Genomic DNA, 19,219 nt, shown 5'->3' on the forward strand with positions numbered 1-19,219 from the left:
TTTATTTCTGCTTTTCTTTCTTGTTGATGTTTTAGCTATTTTTATGGCTGTCATTCTTTATCTTTATTGTTTTTTCCAAATTTTCAGCTTTTTCTTTATTATTCCATTATTCTCTATCTCCTTTTTTATTTTTTCCTCTATCACTGCCTATTTTTTTCACTTTTTGACATTCAAAAGAAAGCTGCTTGTAAATTTTGCATGTGATAAGTATGCTGTATGGTAAACAATGAGAAAATAGAATAAAGCTCATGAATGAGAAATGCAAATAGGAGAGAACAAGTCACAAAAAACTCAAAGTAAAAGGTGATTTGGGAATTACACAAAAAAACATTACAGGTTTTACTAAAAAATTTGTCTATAAATCGCAATATTTTAATGAAGGTGTATTGATCAACTATGGTATACATGTATATATTGAAACATAAAATATAGAAGATAAAAAATTAAAAGTAAAAAAGTAGAAAATTTACTAAGTTATCTGTAATCTTACATTTTAGTTCTTGTACAAACAATTTGTTGGTATGAAAAACCGAGATACACGCTAATTTAAAAAAAAGAGAGTAATGGACTTTTGATCTAATGAAATAATTTAATGTAATAATCATTGAAACTCATTACTGAAGAAATTTTATTTGTTATTTAAACAAAATCCTAATGGTTAAAGCTGATTAATCCAGCGTGTTTATGTAATTGCTGAATTTTTTTACAATCTACCTAATTGAGTTTTACTTAAGATTACCAGACTTATATATGTTATGTATAACACACTTGAAATGGTTTGATAATTATTGGTTATCACTTGATAAAACTGATGTTGTTTTATATTTAGTGAAATATATCAGAAATTTTTCACCAGTTGAATAAGTCAATGATGTCTCTAAACATTATGTTATAAAACCTGTTAAACTAACAATAGAATCATGGTAAATCATAGAGGTAACTGTAAATACATTATCAATAGACAGTGACACTTATTAGAGTAATACTAACAAGTCAACAGTGTTACTTGTACTTATAGATTGTCAAGTGTAGGTAAATAATAAAGATGATTTGAATGTAAATAATGTATATTATTTTATTCTTTGATCAATAAAAATAGACAGATAACATTGGCAAATACAATTCATTTTTAATTGTAGTAGGTTGAATAGGTTAACATGAGTTAATGAAAAAAACAAAGGTGAAGATAGATTCTATAAAACTAATACACATAATCAAAAAAACAAGAAGCAGGTCACAAATTAGTCCTGTTTTCCTGAATATCAAACCTAAGTAATCCCTTATGCCTAGCAGCCACCCGGAGAGTGTTCTCGTTTATACACATATCGATTATATCATCCTTATCATTGATTTCAGTGAATTTAGGGTGATTTATTTCTTCTTTCAAATCCCCTGTCAAGTAAACGAAATTGTAACACAAACTTTTCATTTCTTGTATGTAGTAGACCATCAATCAGTAACACTTTGCCTATGGTATACTTTATAGACACATAAATATGCAAGTATAAACAGTTGAAGCTGTTACATTATATTGAAATACTAATTCCATTAGATAAAGATTGCATTACAAGTACATGTAACTTTATAGTGGGCAAGTGAAATTGCTACCTGGCTCTTTCAGACTGGACATGCTGCAAAATGCATTCCTTCGGGTTAATCTGACAGTTCTGAAAAAAGCCCTTGATCAGTGTTAGAACCCCCCAAGGTAGTTTATAAAAAAACTTGTTCTGGTGGTGTGTTTTCTACTAGAGAACATGAGCCCACTAGCAACCGTTGTCATCACTTGACCGAAGCATGCCCTTACTTACATTTAAATTTAGTGTATATTATTTCTGTATAATGTAAGTCATACGTACAAACAATATGTATGTCATGGCAGATACATGTAGTTATAACAACTTTTCAAATCATCTTAAATGAACCATATAGTAACTATTACCAAATGATGTAGTAACAGATGACACTAAAATTCTATTTCGCATGTTGGTCAATAGCCCTGTTTTAGCTAAACATTATCATGTAGTTGGCGAGCAATTAGATTGTTATAAACTTTTCAAAGAATGTTTGTTTAAAAAAATAGAGTTTATTTTGTTGCAACTGTATCCACTAATATAGTTACAATGCAAGTTTATGTTTAGTAAAAACCATTAAAATAATGGTACATATTTTTTCTTAACAGCAAACTGAGTCATATCAATTGCAATCTTATCAGAGTTACCTTCAAACTAATTATAAAATGTTCACAATAACTTTTAGAAATGATTTAAGTGATAATAAAATTTAAAGAGCGAATTTATAATGCAGCATTTTTCAAATTTTTTTTAATAAAGGTGAACCATCTTTTTCAAAAATATTGCCTAAAGGCCTTTTAACTTTCTGGTAAATAGGTATAATCTCAAAGGACTTAGACATGTACGTATATTAAAACTAGTAATTTGTTCAATGTGTAGGAATGTACAGGGATGCTCCCAAAAGTTACCAATACTTTTTCTGTAGCAGTGTACAGAAGTTATGATAAAGTTATTGGCAGCAAAAGAGCTTAAGCTGCAAGTCACTACATTCATGAATTGTATTTCTAGGCAAACAATGTAGACTGATCCATGACCATGACATGTATTAGTACATACTACACGTAGTTATTTTAGGCCATATGTACTGTATCTGCATCAATAGAGTATTATCTTTGTTTCAGGTTAGTCCAATCAAAGAACAACCAAATTATACATGATAAATATTTAAATATAAACAACCAAATCATATTTCACCATTAATATAATTTTATACATTTTTGTAAACTTTCTCACAGATCTGAGACTATAATTACTAACCACATCACTGTTACTAAAAGCTCTAACAATGTCATCTAGTTTCAATGTACCCACAGACATCTGCTCTCATTGTGTAGCCTGAGATTTTTTAGCAATCGTTGCAACTTATCTCAGATATCCTCTTATATAAAAAACTCTCACTTATGAGCCAACTTACAAATGGCTTTAACTTAATGAATTTATGAAAGCTGATCATGAAAATTGTAACATAGCTGCCTGAAGCTGTTATGGTAAAAATTGCAAAAACAATTAATGAAATCGGTTATCTTTATTGTAATGATTTAATTTGTTTGTAGTGGTTTAATTTTTTAACAACATCAATGGAAGTATCAATAAAAACAAGCCGTGTGCTAAGTTTCATTTCATGTGATGAGCATAACTATCCAAGCTTTCACGACATGCAATGTTAACGACAGCTAACTATGTAGGCGTTACAAAAATCAATCATCAACTGATATTGCTGCCATAGCGTACTATTACCAACTAAGTGCTGCCTTATGTATTTGAGTGCATGCTCCTATTGTGAGAACAAAAGCTAGACAAGGCAAAGGGGAAATGAACCAGTTTGTTGATTTTTCTTCAACAGGCTTCCCCCGTAGCTTTTCCTACTGAAGACCTCATCTGGTATAAATTAAACTATAAGTAAAAGGCTACCAGCCAAATGTTTAGCATGGTTTTATGTGTAGTTACTAAAATAAAAAGAACGTATTGTCATTTTGCTTTAGGGAAATCAGAATAATGACTGTAAATGCTGACCTTTGTTTAGTAACTTTTTAGCATTAAACTCAGCTTATGTGTGAAGATTTACGGTACATATTACTATTACTTATTCGCCTATTGCTATGATGTAAAAACATTTGTCATCTATTACATAGAGCAGTCTAATAACAATCACTAAATGTTCTATTTAGCCCTTTCGTTGCCATAAAATAATTTATGCGTTTTTGTGGGACCACTGCCATAGACGCATCATTGCGACTTTTCTAGCAATTGCAGAGTTACCAAATTTTATTATTCGTTGACAACACAACCTGCGGTCTTTAAGAATTTTATAAATTTGAAAATGTTGTTTGAATATTTGTCTATAAAATTAGCCTAACATAGCAAAGCAATTTTAAACTTTTGTTTGAGAAACTCTAATCTAAAAACAATCATTTTTTCTGTGAATTCATTAATTACCACGCGCACAACTCAGAAACCAGATAATTAGTTATGTTGATGACATTGTAGCAAATTCAGGTGCCGATTTTCGTGATTATACAAAAATTTAAAGCAGCAACACTGTCTCTGATAGTAGTGAAAGTAATAGTTTTGTAAGAGTAAGGAACATTGTGGAGGATCATTTTAGCTTAGCATCGATCGTAGCTTCACATTGCTTTATCATCGCACAATGTATAGATAGATCCATTGAATCTTTGCATAGCAATGTTGGTTAAAATGTTGAAAAAATAAAATATGTAACAAAAATGTTCTAGATATAGATTGAAATTGAAAAAACATTGTTTACATATCCTGAAGCAATATCTGCAATTTACGGTAAAATGGCTAGTACTGGGCAGGTACCCGATTTTGTACATGGTTGGCAGTGAAAGGGCTAGTTTATATGCTACCTCATCATGCTGTCTTCTTGTCAAATCACATGTTAAATTTGTGGTATCCTAATTATAGGCCTGATTATTTCATCACAGGAAATCAATAATTGAAGTTGTCTTCTCCCAGCTACACTAATTTTATGAATATTAAAGCGGAGATACAGTAGTATACATAGTACTTAGTATAATGATAGTCAGTATGCCGTTATGATTTTAGTTGATAAACTTTATTATTTTAAGAGCTGTGTCTGTCCAAAACCATTCCTAAAAGTTAAGGTAAACTTGCGTTGTACCGGTTTTGAACTCACAGATTTAACGTTGTAGCAAGGCAAATTACTAAATGAACCACTCTACCATCATCCAGCATTATGAATAAAATTGTGCCAACAACACATGATGATTAAAAATGACGATCTGTTATTGTGCACCAGACTGCCAGAGTACTAGTTGCCAAAAAGACCACCCACCTAGCAAGCTAGTGATATGATCATGGCTGGAAGTCATTAACTAAAATTAACTGCATTTTACCTTTTAATAAAAATTCAAACAAAACTGATAGAATTTATTACTAAAATTGCGAGTGGTTTAAGCAATGTAATAGGTTTTATAATGGTTTACATGGTCCTTCATTCTGTTGATCTCTTTCTTTACCAAATGCTCAACATTTATACCTTAACTTTATGAATGATTACTTCATCATTGGCCAGCCCTAATTGAAGAAGTCTTCTACCAGCTAACTCAATTGCTTGAATATCAAACGAGGATGAGAGGTAATATAGTATACATACTACATAGTAAAATAATAGTATGTATATCAATAATAAACACGATACCATAAAATAAATCATAAGTTTATGGTATCATAAGTTTATGGTAAATTCCACAAAGACCACCACTGTAGCCATTAAGTTATGATCGTGTTGGAAAGTCATTATTTCTAGCTAAACAACTTTAGATTTTAACAAAATATTTACAAAAATCATAATTAATATTAAAGCGAAGAAATAAGTTGAGCATTGCTTAATCATGGCACAGCTCAGCCATGTAGTATGCTGACAAAATGAGCATTAATGAAAAATAATGCATTAGCTTTTGTTCATAATATTATGATAGTCATTAGATAATTAAAATATAAAATATTGGCTGCTACACAGACCACACATTAATTTTACCTTTCTCAGTAACAGTGCTACATACATATTCTCGATGTACATGTACTAAGTACCTATATACTGAAATATTATTTTCTGCTACAAAATTTATTTATGTTTCCATGCTTCCTCAACCAAACTATATTGTCTGGAAAAAATAGACTGCTAACTAGTAATACTGTTGAGTCAGCAGCAGACCCACCTGACATATGGGAGAGCAGGAACAGAAATCCACTACTCTTGGACCAAATCCATACATCTTTACTGGCATCACAGCAAACACCTCTGGCATTAGCAACTTCACTGCTGGTCCATCTTATTGTGCCATCATTTCTCAATGAGTGAACATTGTTTACACGGTAGTAAGTGACTATGATACCCTCTGGGTGGCTGATAGTTAAGTGATTAGGGCTACTGAATACAGCATGAGCAATATGATCAGCAGTTTCACCAATTAAAGAATAGACACATAGCTGATGATGGTCTGGGTCAGCCACATAAACCTTATCATTGGTAACAGCAAAGTGGCTAATAAACTCATAGTTGGGTACAAACCATCTCCTCAACTCAGTATAGCTGCTCTCATCATATACAACCACTACTCTTTTACTACCTGTTGGAGGAGGCTCTAAGCACAATGTGTATATGCAACCTTTGTACCACTGGATAGATATGATACTACCATCATATAGAGATACAGTCTTTACCACACTTCCCTTGCTGTTGCACACAGTAAACTTCTTATTTCCTCCTGCTAAGATATCCCCATTAGGTGTCATATCTACAGAGTAGCAAGTACGAGCAATGACGGTATCACACTTTCCAAGAGTTGTCTGCTCATTGAGCCCTGCAAGTAAAGTCAAGCAATTGTGTAACCAACAATAATTATGTGGGATATTAAACCTGGTCCACCTCTAAAATATTTGTGGGCAATATAAAGGAACATAGTCTATCAAAATCTAAAGCACTTGTAGTGAGTAACGCAGTGACACAAATCATCAGCCCTGTGTTACTAATAATAGTATTATAGTAAATACTAATAAAATACTGGAGTTGTTAGGTCATCAAAGAATTTTATTTATGTTAATATGTTTTGGTGCAATGTTTATTTTATATAGCATTTCATGTGGCCAAATGGAATGACAAAAATTTGCAAATGTAAATAAATAATACAAGTTGTTAAAATTAATTGGGATTATGTTTGTTTTTGTTATAAATTTTCCAACATTTGCATATCGTTAATAATTTAATGACAAATAAATCACAAAAATTGCACCTGAATGCAATTTTAAAGCTCAAATAAATTTGTTGAACCATTCAAAAGAAATATTTTGAAAAAAAAGCATAAGTTTTTCTTGCGTTTTTGATCAATAAAGTTTTAAGAACAACAGCACCCTGTAATCTATGAATACCATCTGAAAGTTTAAAGCACATAAATTACATAATTTTTTATTCTATATTTCAATACATCAGAGACTTGGCTTTTAAATGAGCCATTGTTTGATATGGTGAGACAGACATTGGTTGGTGTTTATAGGATTTCCTCAAGGCTCTACCGCAGAAATGTTCAATGATTTAGGCTCAAAAATTGTGATGTCACAATTTTCATATTCGGTGTTTTGTGCAGTTACCACTTATTTTACTGCTTACCGCTTATATTTATCAACTGCGATAATGAGGCTAGTGGCAGGCGAAAGTAGGACCACTCCAGAGAACCAATGAAGACAACAAAGGAATCAGTGTCATTAGCTCTCTATGTACAGATTATTTCTATGATAAATAACTCAGATTCCAAGCACCGAACAATGTTTTCCGATGATATTATGCATTAGCCCTCTCTTTTTATTGTGAGTTTGAGGGGCATGACTGAGGCTAACTAATTAATTTCAAGCATTTTGTGATCTCGCGAAAGTGTGATTGACATATTGTCCTAGGGCCATTCAACTGCAGGTCACAATTTAATCGATGTGATTTCATTACATTGTATCAGCGACAGTATATGTGTTGAAGCATAATTAACTTACCCAGAACATGTGTTTGTATTGTATTAGCACGATCCCTGGGAATGGTTTATTATCTAAAATTTTGGTTTATTATTCGCACTCTCTGGGCTTAACAGCACTGACTGTCACAAAAAAACGCAGCTTCAATAGCAGCGTAAGGGAGCGACTACCTAATGATAAATAATAATTATGACATCACATTGTGGGAACCGCAACCAAGTGTTTTTTATTGCAGGACATACTTTTGACACCATGTTTTTTACACTTCTATTATTTTTTGTGCATTGAATATATGCTCATTTGAAAGCCAAGACTCTGATGTATTGAACTATATCAAATAAAATTATATAATTTATGTGCTTTAAGTACTTTCAAGCAATTTACGAAATCTTCCAAAAAGAACAAAGTTATTTAGGTTCGACTTTGTTGAAAAGCAAATACTATTCAAGGCTGAACCCACTCCATGTCATGAAACAGAAGTATGTGTTCTAATTATTTTATTATTTGATTCGCCACAATATTGATCTGATTTTTATAATAAAACGCAGCGCGGATGCTTACTTTAGCGCTGTGATTATGTAAAAATATTTTATGTTTTTAGGTTGATTTTAACATTTTTTTTCATTTCATTGTTTAATTGGTTTATATCTATTGTTGGTTAAATGTTTTGCTCATTTTAATTAACCGCAGGGCAATCTTCAGTCTCATATGAAATTATGAAAATTTTGGTTCTATTGAATGTTCCTAATGGTTCTAATGAATATATATATTGTGGAGGACGGGACAAATACTAGCCATATTTTTAAACAACACTATTCTTTGTGCTTGTGCTTGTGACAACGTTATTCCTAGATAGCTTTATGTTTATTTTCTTTACCTAGTTATATAATACTCTTGTGTGCACCCTTTCAGACCCTGTTACGTAATACTGTATTTTTGGGCCTGCTTCGCAGGCCTGCAGGCACACTCTTATATCTATTATCTAGGCCTGCCTCACAGGCCTGACACGATACAATGGAGGTTACATAATTGTGGGCGGGGTAAATGGTATATAAGGAGAAGGCATAGGCCAACTCTTTGGGATTATTCTTACGGATTCGATGCTGTTAACACGAAGTTGCATATGTGCTTATATACATTAAATAGACTATATTTATTCTTACAAACTGCCTACGTTTGATGCCTGCCTGGCTGGCTTAATAAGGATCCTTCTGCCAGAACTGATCTGGCTTCAAGTACGAACTGCTTTGGGAGACACCTAAGGAAGGCTAGGGGTTGGCTGCGTTACGACCGGACCTGACCAGAAATGTGATAGCATTGGAGATCAGGCCCTCCAGTAAGCTAGCCGGGACCTAGATTAGCCAAGATAGGGTCTCAGAGAGCAGGCCGTGCTAGCGTTCCAAATGAGCCTGAACCGAGGGCAACCAGCCGATGCCTGATCAGACCACCAGGTGTGTCAGGCAGGCCGACGAGAGGAAGGCCCAGTGTTCAGACTGCACCGCCTTGCTAAGAAAGTAAAGCTGGCTCAGCTACCGGGGCCAGACCTTTACACTGGTTGCAGCAGTGGGATCTAATCAATCCACAAAGATAACTAGCAAGGCACAATCATGGCAAGACGCACTCATAGCGCGGAACGACCGGGAGTCCCCCAAAGTGAAGGACTAGAGAGTCTAGAGCGATTAACGAATGCGTTAGAGAGGATGATTGTTAACCAAGAGGCGCAAAGGAATCAGGGGCCACTGGTACCCAGAGAGACATTCAAGGCTCCTGAGTACGATGGGAACGGTGATGTGGAGGCCTTCATAAGGCAGTTCGATGATGTGGCTGTCGCCAATGACTGAGGAGCCAGATCCGCCCTATTACACATTTGAGGAAGGCTGAAAGAGCAGGCCAAGGAATGTGGGCATGGGCACACACTGCAAGCGGTGTTCAACACTCTCCGGGCAAGGTTCGGCATGACCTCCAAGGAGGCAAGGTCGGAGCTGCAAGGCCTGAGGAAGGAAACCCACACTACGTTGTTTGAGCATGCTACTCGCATAGAAAGGCTTACGAGCATTGCATTCGGAGAGTCGTCCGATCGAATGAGGGAGGAGATGGCGGTTGACACATTCTGCGGGTCGTTGGATAACGTATACCTGCAAAGACACCTTTTGGCAGAACCCACCCCACCCTGGAGACCGCCGTGCAAGCAGGGAATGAGTACCTGAAGATACGGCCCGAGATGACCATCCGACAGAACCACCCAACTAGATCCGGGGTGAGGGCAGTTCAGCCAGAAGGGCTCGAGCAGACCATGGAGGAGCCGGCAAAAGTAGAGCAGGCCGTAGTGTTCCGTACTGCCCCTGACTCACTGGGTTTATTCCTGACCACGATGGAAGGTCTAAAAAAGGAGATGGCAGATCTGAAGAGACAAATCGGCCAACCACAGAGTCTTCCACAGCAAGTGACTCGAGAGAAGGGAGTAAGGAGATGCTGGGGGTGTGATCAGGCAGGTCACTGGAGGAGGAACTGCCCCCATAACCAACCCAGTAGCCGCGCCACCCAAGGACAGAACCAGGGAAAAGGTTACTGCCCGCAGCAGTAGGGCAACCTGCTGGCTGCAATAGGGCGCCAAGAACTAATAATCACAAAAAGGTGAGAGGGGCACGCCGAAGGAAGGCGGAGGTGGACCCGGAAGGCTGGTTACATCCCGCGAATTTGGTAACTCTCACGCAGAGGTCTCCGGTGGAGAAGGTTCACACCTACAACTCATATCAGAGCCTAGAAGGCCTAGACGGAGATGAAGGGGACATGGAGGTAGATCCTCGAGAGTCGCCACAGGCGGCCCGACAGGCCCAGAGGCATTATGTCCACCAAATCCAAAGGCAGGCTAGACCAAAAGCGACATCGGGTAATGTCGGCAGTCTAGTGGAAGGTACAATCGGGAGAAGCTACTCCAAGAGATCTGGACCGCAAAGGTCGGAACAGAGAGCCGATCCAGCACCAGCTGGAGCTCTCGAGAGACCCAAGCGCAGATCGGGAAAAAGGGGGAAGTTAATCTCGAGCGAACGCTTCCAGGAACCAGGACGACCTAGGTCAGGGGAAAAAGGCCCAGCCAGCGCTGATCTTTCCCAGAGATTTGGACAGGGTAGATTGGGAGCGAGAGCCAGTTCATCCGGAGCTGAGCTTCTCCAGAGATCTATACCCTCCAGATCGGGAGTGGAAGAGAAACCAGTTATGGTGGAGCAATTCCAGAGACCAGAGGGTCGCAGATCTAGGAATGGGTGAGACTAGGATCGAGCCTACTACCCCCCAGGACCAGGAGTGAAAGAAGGACGGGAGTCGAACCAAGTCGACCCGTTCCGGAGTAGAGACCCAGGCCAACGCCTGAGTCCGGTGTCTGGTCCGACAGGCCGGTACGGGGAGAGCACAAGGCCAGCTACTCCCGAGGAAAGCCTGGCAGACCAGCTCAATGAGAGTCCACCACCGGACAGGCCTCAGCGTCTGCCACGAAAAAGATATTCTGAAGAGGCGCATAACGACGCCTGCGAAAGGAGGGAGTTACCAAGAATCAGAGCCTTGGAAAAGCCCCACAAATCTAGCTACTTCCTGCCCGGGAAAATGGAGAGACAGGACCTGCTCTTTCTCATAGATACCGGCTGCAACACAAACCTGTTGTCTAAGAAGGTGTTTGACCGGATGCCAGAAAGGATCAAAACCCAACTGGAAGAAAACGATCGATACGGACTGATGGCGGACGGGAGTAAGCTCCAATTCTACGGACTAATCCGATTAACCAGGAGAGTCCGCGATGTGCCGATCGAGGAGAACTTCATTGTGAGTCAAATCAGTGAGGACGCCATTCTGGGGATGCCCTTCCTGATCTCGCACCGATGCCACATGGAATTCGACAAACCAGTCATCTCCATCGGGGATAGAAAACTCTCCTGCACCGATAAATACGGCAGGCTGATGGTGTCGAAAGAACACACCTGGAAGAAGGTCACCATTCCACCATTGTCTGAAATAACAGTGGCGGGAAAAATATCAGCCCGAAATTATGTACCTATAGGCATAATAGAGGGATCTGACCCGCACCTTCCTGTGGCACATAGCCTGAATCAGCCCGGAGACCAGGGCAATGTGGCCGTACAATGCCTAAACCCGGGTAACCACCCCATTGAACTGGCAGCTGGACAAGTGATAGGCTTGTACACCGCCATCAGAGCAGAGGATGTGCAGGCCGAGCTCTGGGCGGAACAAGAAGACTTCGACACCAAGGTGACCAGAGTAGGGTGTACAGCTGTATACACCGGGAAAGCAGTGCCCGAGCATCTAGTCGAGCTCTACAATCAGGCAGTCCGAGGTTGCTCTCACGACCAGGAAAGGCGGAAGTTAGCCGCCCTGTTGGCTAAATTCCAGAATGTATTTAGTAAATACGAGGGCGATGTAGAACGAACGGATCTGGTAAAGCATAGCATACCGCTGATAGAAGGAGCCAGGCCCATTAGACAACCTCCCCATAGGTTGGGACCCCTCAAGGAGGCGGAGGCGGACAGACAGGTGACCGACCTGTTGGAAAAGGGTCTGATCGAACCTGCAAATGGGGCTTAGAGCTCACCAGTGGTGATGGTTCGAAAAAAGGATGGTGGGTGGCGGTTCTGCGTAGACTACCGGCAACTGAATGCCATCACACAACAGGACGCTTATCCAATCCCGAAAATCGACGAGAGCTTGGATTCTTGGATTCTCGAAGTCGATTTTTAGCACCCTAGACCTGACCAGCGGATACTGGCAAGTGCCAATTGACCAGGAAGCCCAGGAAAGATCTGCTTTCACCACCCGGAGTGGACTATGGAAGTGGAAAGTACTGCCGTTCGAACTAACGTCGGCTCCTGCCACCTTTCAGAGATTGATGGAGTCGGTGTTGCAAGGACTCCACTGAAAAACTCTCTTGCTCTACCTGGATGACATTATCGTCATCGCCCCCGACTTCGAAACGCACCTGGCTCGCTTGGAGGAAGTCTTCCAGAGGCTGGCAACGGCCAGGCTGAAGCTAAAACCCTCAAAGTGTGAGCTCCTCCAGGAGAAGGTGAGATATCTCGGACATGTGGTGAGCCCACAAGGAGTATCCACGGATCCAGAGAAGATAAAGGCAGTGGCGGAATGGCGAGTCCCACGAAATGTGAAACAATTACAAGAATTTTTGGGAACAACTGGGTATTATCGGCAGTATCTGAAGGACTACGCCACTACCGCCAAGCCACTCACTGTTCTGACAGGAAAAGGGAAAGCCTGGCAGTGAAGTAACGAGGAGCAAGCGGCATTCGAGACACTCCGACGTGGGTTGATCACGGCACCAGTCTTGGGCTATCCCAATTCCAAGAACCAGTATATCTTGCATACCGACGCTAGCAATGTGGGAGTGGGGGCGGTGTTGTCTCAGAACCAGAATGGTAGGGAGACAGTAGTAGCGATTATTCTTACGGATTCGATGCTGTTAACACGAAGTTGCATATGTGCTTATATACATTAAATAGACTATATTTATTCTTACAAACTGCCTACGTTTGATGCCTGCCTGGTTGGCTTAATAAGGATCCTTCTGCCAGAACTGATCTGGCTTCAAGTACGAACTGCTTTGGGAGACACCTAAGGAAGGCTAGGGGTTGGCTGCATTACGACCGGACCAGAAATGCAATAGCATTGGAGATCAGGCCCTCCAGTAAGCTAGCCTGGACCTAGATTAGCCAAGATAGGGTCTCAAAGAGCAGGCCGTGCTAGCGTTCCAAGTGAGCCTGAACCGAGGCAACCAGCCGCGGCCTGATCAGACCACCAGGTGTGTCAGGCAGGCCGACGAGAGGAAGGCCCAGTGTTCAGACTGCACCGCTTTGCTAAGAAAGTAAAGCTGGCTCAGCTACCGGGGCCAGACCTTTACAATATATATATATATACATATATATATATATATATATATATATATATTACTAGTTCTACTGTATATCTATCACTAGTTCTACTGTATATATACATTATATATATAAATATATATGTCTATATATTTATCATAACAGTAACAGTGCCTGGATATTAAGGTAAAAGAATATGAGAGGTAACAGACAGCTGTAGTAACAGTGCCTGGATAATAAGTTTCAAGAATATGAGAGATAACAGACAGCTGCAGTAAGTGCCTAGATAATAAGGTACAAGAATAGGAGAGATAACAGACAGTTGTAGTAACTGTGCCTGGATAATAAGGTACAAGAATATGAGAGATAACAGAGAGTTGTAGTAACAGTACCTGGATAATAAGATACAAGCATATGAGAGATAATAGACAGCTGTAGTAACAGTACCTGGATTATAAGATACAAGCATATGAGAGATAATAGACAGCTGTAGTAACAGTGCCTGAATAATAATGCACAAGAATATGAGAGATAACAGACAGCTGTAGTAACAGTACCTGGATGATAAGGAATAATAATATGAGAGATATCAGACAGCTGTAGTAACAGTGCCTGGATAATAAGGTACAACAATATGAGAGATAACAGACAGATGTAGCAACAGTGCTTGGATAATAAGGTACAAGAATATGAGTGATAACAGACAGCTGTAGTAGCAGTGCCTAGATAGTAAAAAACAAAAATATGAGAGATAATAGACAGATGTAGCAACAGTATCTGGATGAGAAATTCAGTGGTCAGACAACTTTCCTTAACCTGCTAACAAAAATCTACTTGATTACCAAAATAGAATCATTTGGATTTTTTGCCAAATGAGGTTAAAACAGGCTTTAATGAGATCCCCTAAAATTATAATGAAAACGAAACCGAAATCTGATAGGTGTTAAAATTGTAGTGATCAAATTTTGAAATTCAGTAAAATAATTAAAAATACATACTAAAATTTAGCTTCAAGTCTGTGTTTAGTAAGCTAAACTTATTTAAAGCGCATCAATTAATTAAAATTTCACTTGCAAAAATTCACATTACAGTTATTTGATATCAAAATATTCACCATGTTCATATTCACCATTCTTACTCTGTTGTGTTGTAGGTGCCAAATATGTGGGAATGTGACTACGGGCTCTTAAAAGCTAAAAAACGAACAGTTATTCGCAGCCACGCGAGACCGCCGTAGTTTGGATTCGCTTTCGTCTGTTTATTGTCATTGTAAATGCTGTCACTTTTAGCAGTATATAACTTACCGTAATATATATACATATATACAATATTATACATATATACAATACATACATATACAATATATATATATATATATATATATATATTTATCACTGGTTCCACTGTACATGTATGACCACGTCTTACTCTGTTGTGTTGTAGGTGCCAAATACGTGGAAATGTGATTAAAAGCTCCTAAAAGGTCAAAAACGAAAAGCCGCCGTAGATTGGAATCTCTTTATTTATCTGACGTATTCATTACAGTTTGGTTATCGTCTTGTCACGTGATGTTCTCACGTGAATTGAAAGGCCAATAAAAAGCTCAATATAAAACTTATGGTAGCACTAGTTTATGACAAACACTTCGGGTTTTACCGAAGACCCCGTATCAAATATAGATGCTCGCTACTTCACAGTTTTGTTTCGGCTTGGACTAATCGTCAAGTCGTAATCTGATCATGTGACCCAATACTTCGAAATTAATTTTGTCAGCACTTTTCGATTATTACAGGTAACCAACAGGCTCGTCATGATTATCAGACAATGATATGTACTCCTTCGAGCTAAGGTTAAAAAGTTTAACAATTTTTTACGGTAAGTTATAAGATACATGTATCAGTGCTAAAAGTGACAGCATTACAATGACGATAAACAGACGTGTAAGAACAATAGACATGGTTTTATTGAATGCGTGAAGTATATTTGTGAAAATATTTTGATGAATAAGGTTGCATGAAAGTGCAGAAACCATCCTGTAACAACTACGTCCCATTTGAGCCGTTTTGGAAGGTGAATCCAAACTACGGCGGTCTCGTGTGGCTGCAATTAACTGTTCGTTTTTTAGCTTTTAAGAGCTCGTAATCACATTTTCATATATTTTGCACCTTCAACGCAACAGAGTAAGACATGGTGAATCTTATGATACCAAATAACTGTAATATGAATTTTGTTGCAAGTCAACCTTTAAGTAGTAATTCAGTAGTAATACTGTGCAGTATCCCAGTGCCGTCTTCATAGTGGTGGTGTTATGTTCTTATTGAACCTTGAAATAGATATGCATATATCTGCTACATAAAATACACAGTGTGGAAGAGCGTCATGACCATGGCTGTAGAGACCAACTTCCTGGTTACCCTGTGGTCACCGGACTGAGCCTTTCTGACATCGGAGAGAGTTCGGTCACTGATGAGCACACTCGAATGACCGAGCAGCACGAACAGAAAACTAAGCATAAATAAACGGCGAAGTGATCAGAGCCTAATAAAAGAAGAATCGTATAAAAGAAGCAAGACACTATAATTTTGGCAGAGTCAAATTGCTCACACGCTCTCTGCATGTATGTTCATGGTTTCTGGCTTGACATTCATGTACAGGCCTGTTTATATATATCATACAAATATATATATATTGCTGGCTAACACTTGGTGTGTTTATTGCTTGACTGTCTTATTAAAAGTAGAGGGAACAGGCAGTTTCTTTAACAGAGTGAAAACAGATGTATATATACCATAGAGCTAGAGATACATATAGATATAAAATACACCGAGTCATACATGTACAGTGGAACCAGTGATAAATATATATATGTATATCTAATATATATTTAATTATGAGAAATATTTCACTACCGATTGTCTCTCCTTCATTTGAGTCAACTACTGAGTCAACCGCTTGTGTGATTTGTCACTTGTTAATTCTCTCATTCGCCAACGAAGTGTCAATGTGATTTTCAGCAAGGGCAGCAAACATCTCTCCACTGATCCCATTTCTATCACACTCTCGTGTGTTGACGGCTGCGTATTAGTAAATACACAAAATAATATTATAGAATAGGCAAAGTAGCGGGGTTATTTGCACACTTATCAGATTATCAGATAAGAAATATGAGACATTAATATGAAACTCAATAATCCTATTCATCATTGATCTGACACAAATCTTTTTATCGACTCAACAGAGAGTGATGGTCATCAGTGAACAATCAAATATCACAGCAATGCTTCCATACTTCTGTGAGTTGACAGCTGCAGCAACAGTGCCTGGATAATAATGGACACGAATATGAGAGATAACAGATTGCTGTAGTAACAGTGCTTGAATAATAAGGCACAACAATATGAAAGATAACAGACAGCTGTAGTAACAGTGCCTGAATACTAAAGTGCAAGGATATGAGATAACGGACAGTTGTAGTAACAGTGCATGGATAATAAGGTACAAGAACATTAGAGATAACAGACAGCAGTAGTAACAGTGCCTGGATAATAAGGTACAAGAATATGAGAGATAACAAACTGCTGTAGTAACAGTGCCTAGATAATAAAGTACAGGAACATAAGAGATAACAGACAGCTGTAGTAACAGTGCCTAGATAATAAGGTACAAGAATATGAGAGATAGCGGACTGCTGTAGTAACAGTGCCTGGATAATAAAGTGCAAGAATATGAGATAACAGACAGCTGTAGTAAGTGCCTGGATAATAAGGTACCAGAATAGGAGAGATAACAGACAGCTGTAGTAACAGTGCCTGGATAATAAGGTACCAGAATAGGAGAGATAACAGACAGCTGTATCTCTGTGAATCCAGTGATACAGAGATACAGCTGTCACATAATGTGAACCCTGTAGTGACTTTAACAGAAGAAGGGCTCGGCGTGTCCACGACTGCTCTCTATAGATGTTTTTAAGATTTATTCATTGTGCCCTTTGCGTAGCTCTTCATAAACAGATGATTGGACTCACTTTGCCTTTCTTTTGTAAGGTCATGACAGAAATATTATGATGTGATCGTTTAAGTTCCAGGACATCATTAGACTGGATAGACTTAAATGAACATTGCTTTTACCTGCTCCCAACTTATAGTACACCCTTGGTACTTTTGCTATTTAGCCTAGTTCTTTCAAAAACCTGCAGTCCTAACTACTGCCATGCAAAAAATGAGCTCTATGATACTAATGTGCAGTTAAAATTGGCTAAATTTTCTAATAAACTAATGGGATCATATTTACCCCACCTGTAAATAATCTGACAAATGTGAGGTTTACGGCACCAACTGCCTTTTTATGCTGCTAATGAAACTAGCACTTGGAGGTTCTACCAAAGTTCTCATGCTTACAAAACTTTCAAGAAAACTTCATAAACTTTTACAAAAAATTATAATATTTTTTAAAATTTCATCTTCTAAAAGACACCAAAGTTTAAATGCTAAAATAGGTTATGTTTGCAAGTTTTCCTTTTTAACCTAAACGCTGTTTGTTGAAATTTTTTGCTTGAATTTAACACTCTGAGGTACTTGCTAGTTTGGTAATTAAGAGCAGCACATGGTGATTAGATAGATAAAGACCAAGCTTGTTCAGGAAACAAACAGTAGTTTTATTTAATACAGTATAAAGCTTAGAAATGAAATAAAACAGGCATGTAGGAGCTGCAAGACCAAGTCCCAAAAAGTCTGTAATATGTACGTAGTCTGGGTCATCTTGTCTATTACTAGAGTCAAAGTTGGTATACATTGTAGTTACAAGTAGTTGAATCAGTTTGAGTCCATTCATTCCAAGTATTTATCAAGCTAGTCCTTGTGTTTGCCATAGAGTCGATAATCGGTGCGTCGCAGAAAGCTAGTGCGTATGTTCTGAAGTTGTTGTTGTTCCCATTGTCTTGAAATGTTGTATAGGACTGGGCCTTGCAGTGTCAGTAGATTTGTTAGTTAGAGTAGTGATTGATGAAGTAGAGTTGAAAAGTGTTGAGAAAAAGGAATCGTTGATGACCTTGTGGAGAAACATTGTCTCAGCTCGTGAAGACTTCCTGTCAAATGGAAAAGGGAGTTAATTGTTCACAAATAGAATTAGTCAAATAATATTTCTTTAACAATGTCAACTATCATGGTTTACAAACTTAAAAATGAATGTTTTTTATGTCAGCACACAAGAAGCAATATTTTAGTTCATATGAAACTAAACAGCCAACAGTTACTAAAGTTAACATGTCACACAATTCAGAGGTCTATGGATGATCTGCTGACAATGTTGTAAGTACTACACATGTTAGTAGGATCACTTTAAAATCAGCCACTCCTAATTCTAGCTATAGATAAACCATCTTTATTAATATACTTTTTAAGTTTTCATTAACCTCCCCAATGGTCCGCTTGAATACAAAGTAACAACTCAGTTGGTCACTAGTTGGTCACTTACTTCCTATAATGTATGCCTATAGAAAGCTTATCTCACAATGGAAAAATCTAATCTTTGCATACCTTTAGCAAAAAGGTCAATACCAAAGGATATTGATTTGGTATTTAGTAACAGTTAATCTTTTAGAAATAATTGTTCTATTTATATTTTAGTAACATGTCTCTTTAGCTTGGCAGAAACTGTAGTGGTTTACACATTAGAGGTATCGCTAGATGTGATAAACTTACAACAAAGGAAAGTTAGATGTGATAAATCTACGGCAAAGAAAAGGAAATGTACACCATG

At 38.1% G+C, this 19,219-nt stretch overlaps 1 protein-coding gene across 1 annotated transcript; it reads right to left on the minus strand.

Annotated features, from left to right (window-relative positions):
• Positions 1–1,234: 1,234 nt before the first annotated feature.
• On the minus strand, positions 1,235–6,350 carry LOC137402334 (uncharacterized). The gene is made up of 2 exons (XM_068088834.1): positions 5,774–6,350; positions 1,235–1,392 (listed from the first exon to the last, which is right to left on the minus strand). Exons 1-2 carry the CDS (start codon positions 6,348–6,350, stop codon positions 1,235–1,237), a joined length of 735 nt encoding a protein of 244 aa, XP_067944935.1.
• Positions 6,351–19,219: the final 12,869 nt, after the last annotated feature.

This window comes from Watersipora subatra, chromosome 8 (genome assembly GCF_963576615.1).
Source record: "Watersipora subatra chromosome 8, tzWatSuba1.1, whole genome shotgun sequence".
Taxonomy (NCBI): Eukaryota; Metazoa; Bryozoa; class Gymnolaemata; order Cheilostomatida; family Watersiporidae; genus Watersipora; species Watersipora subatra.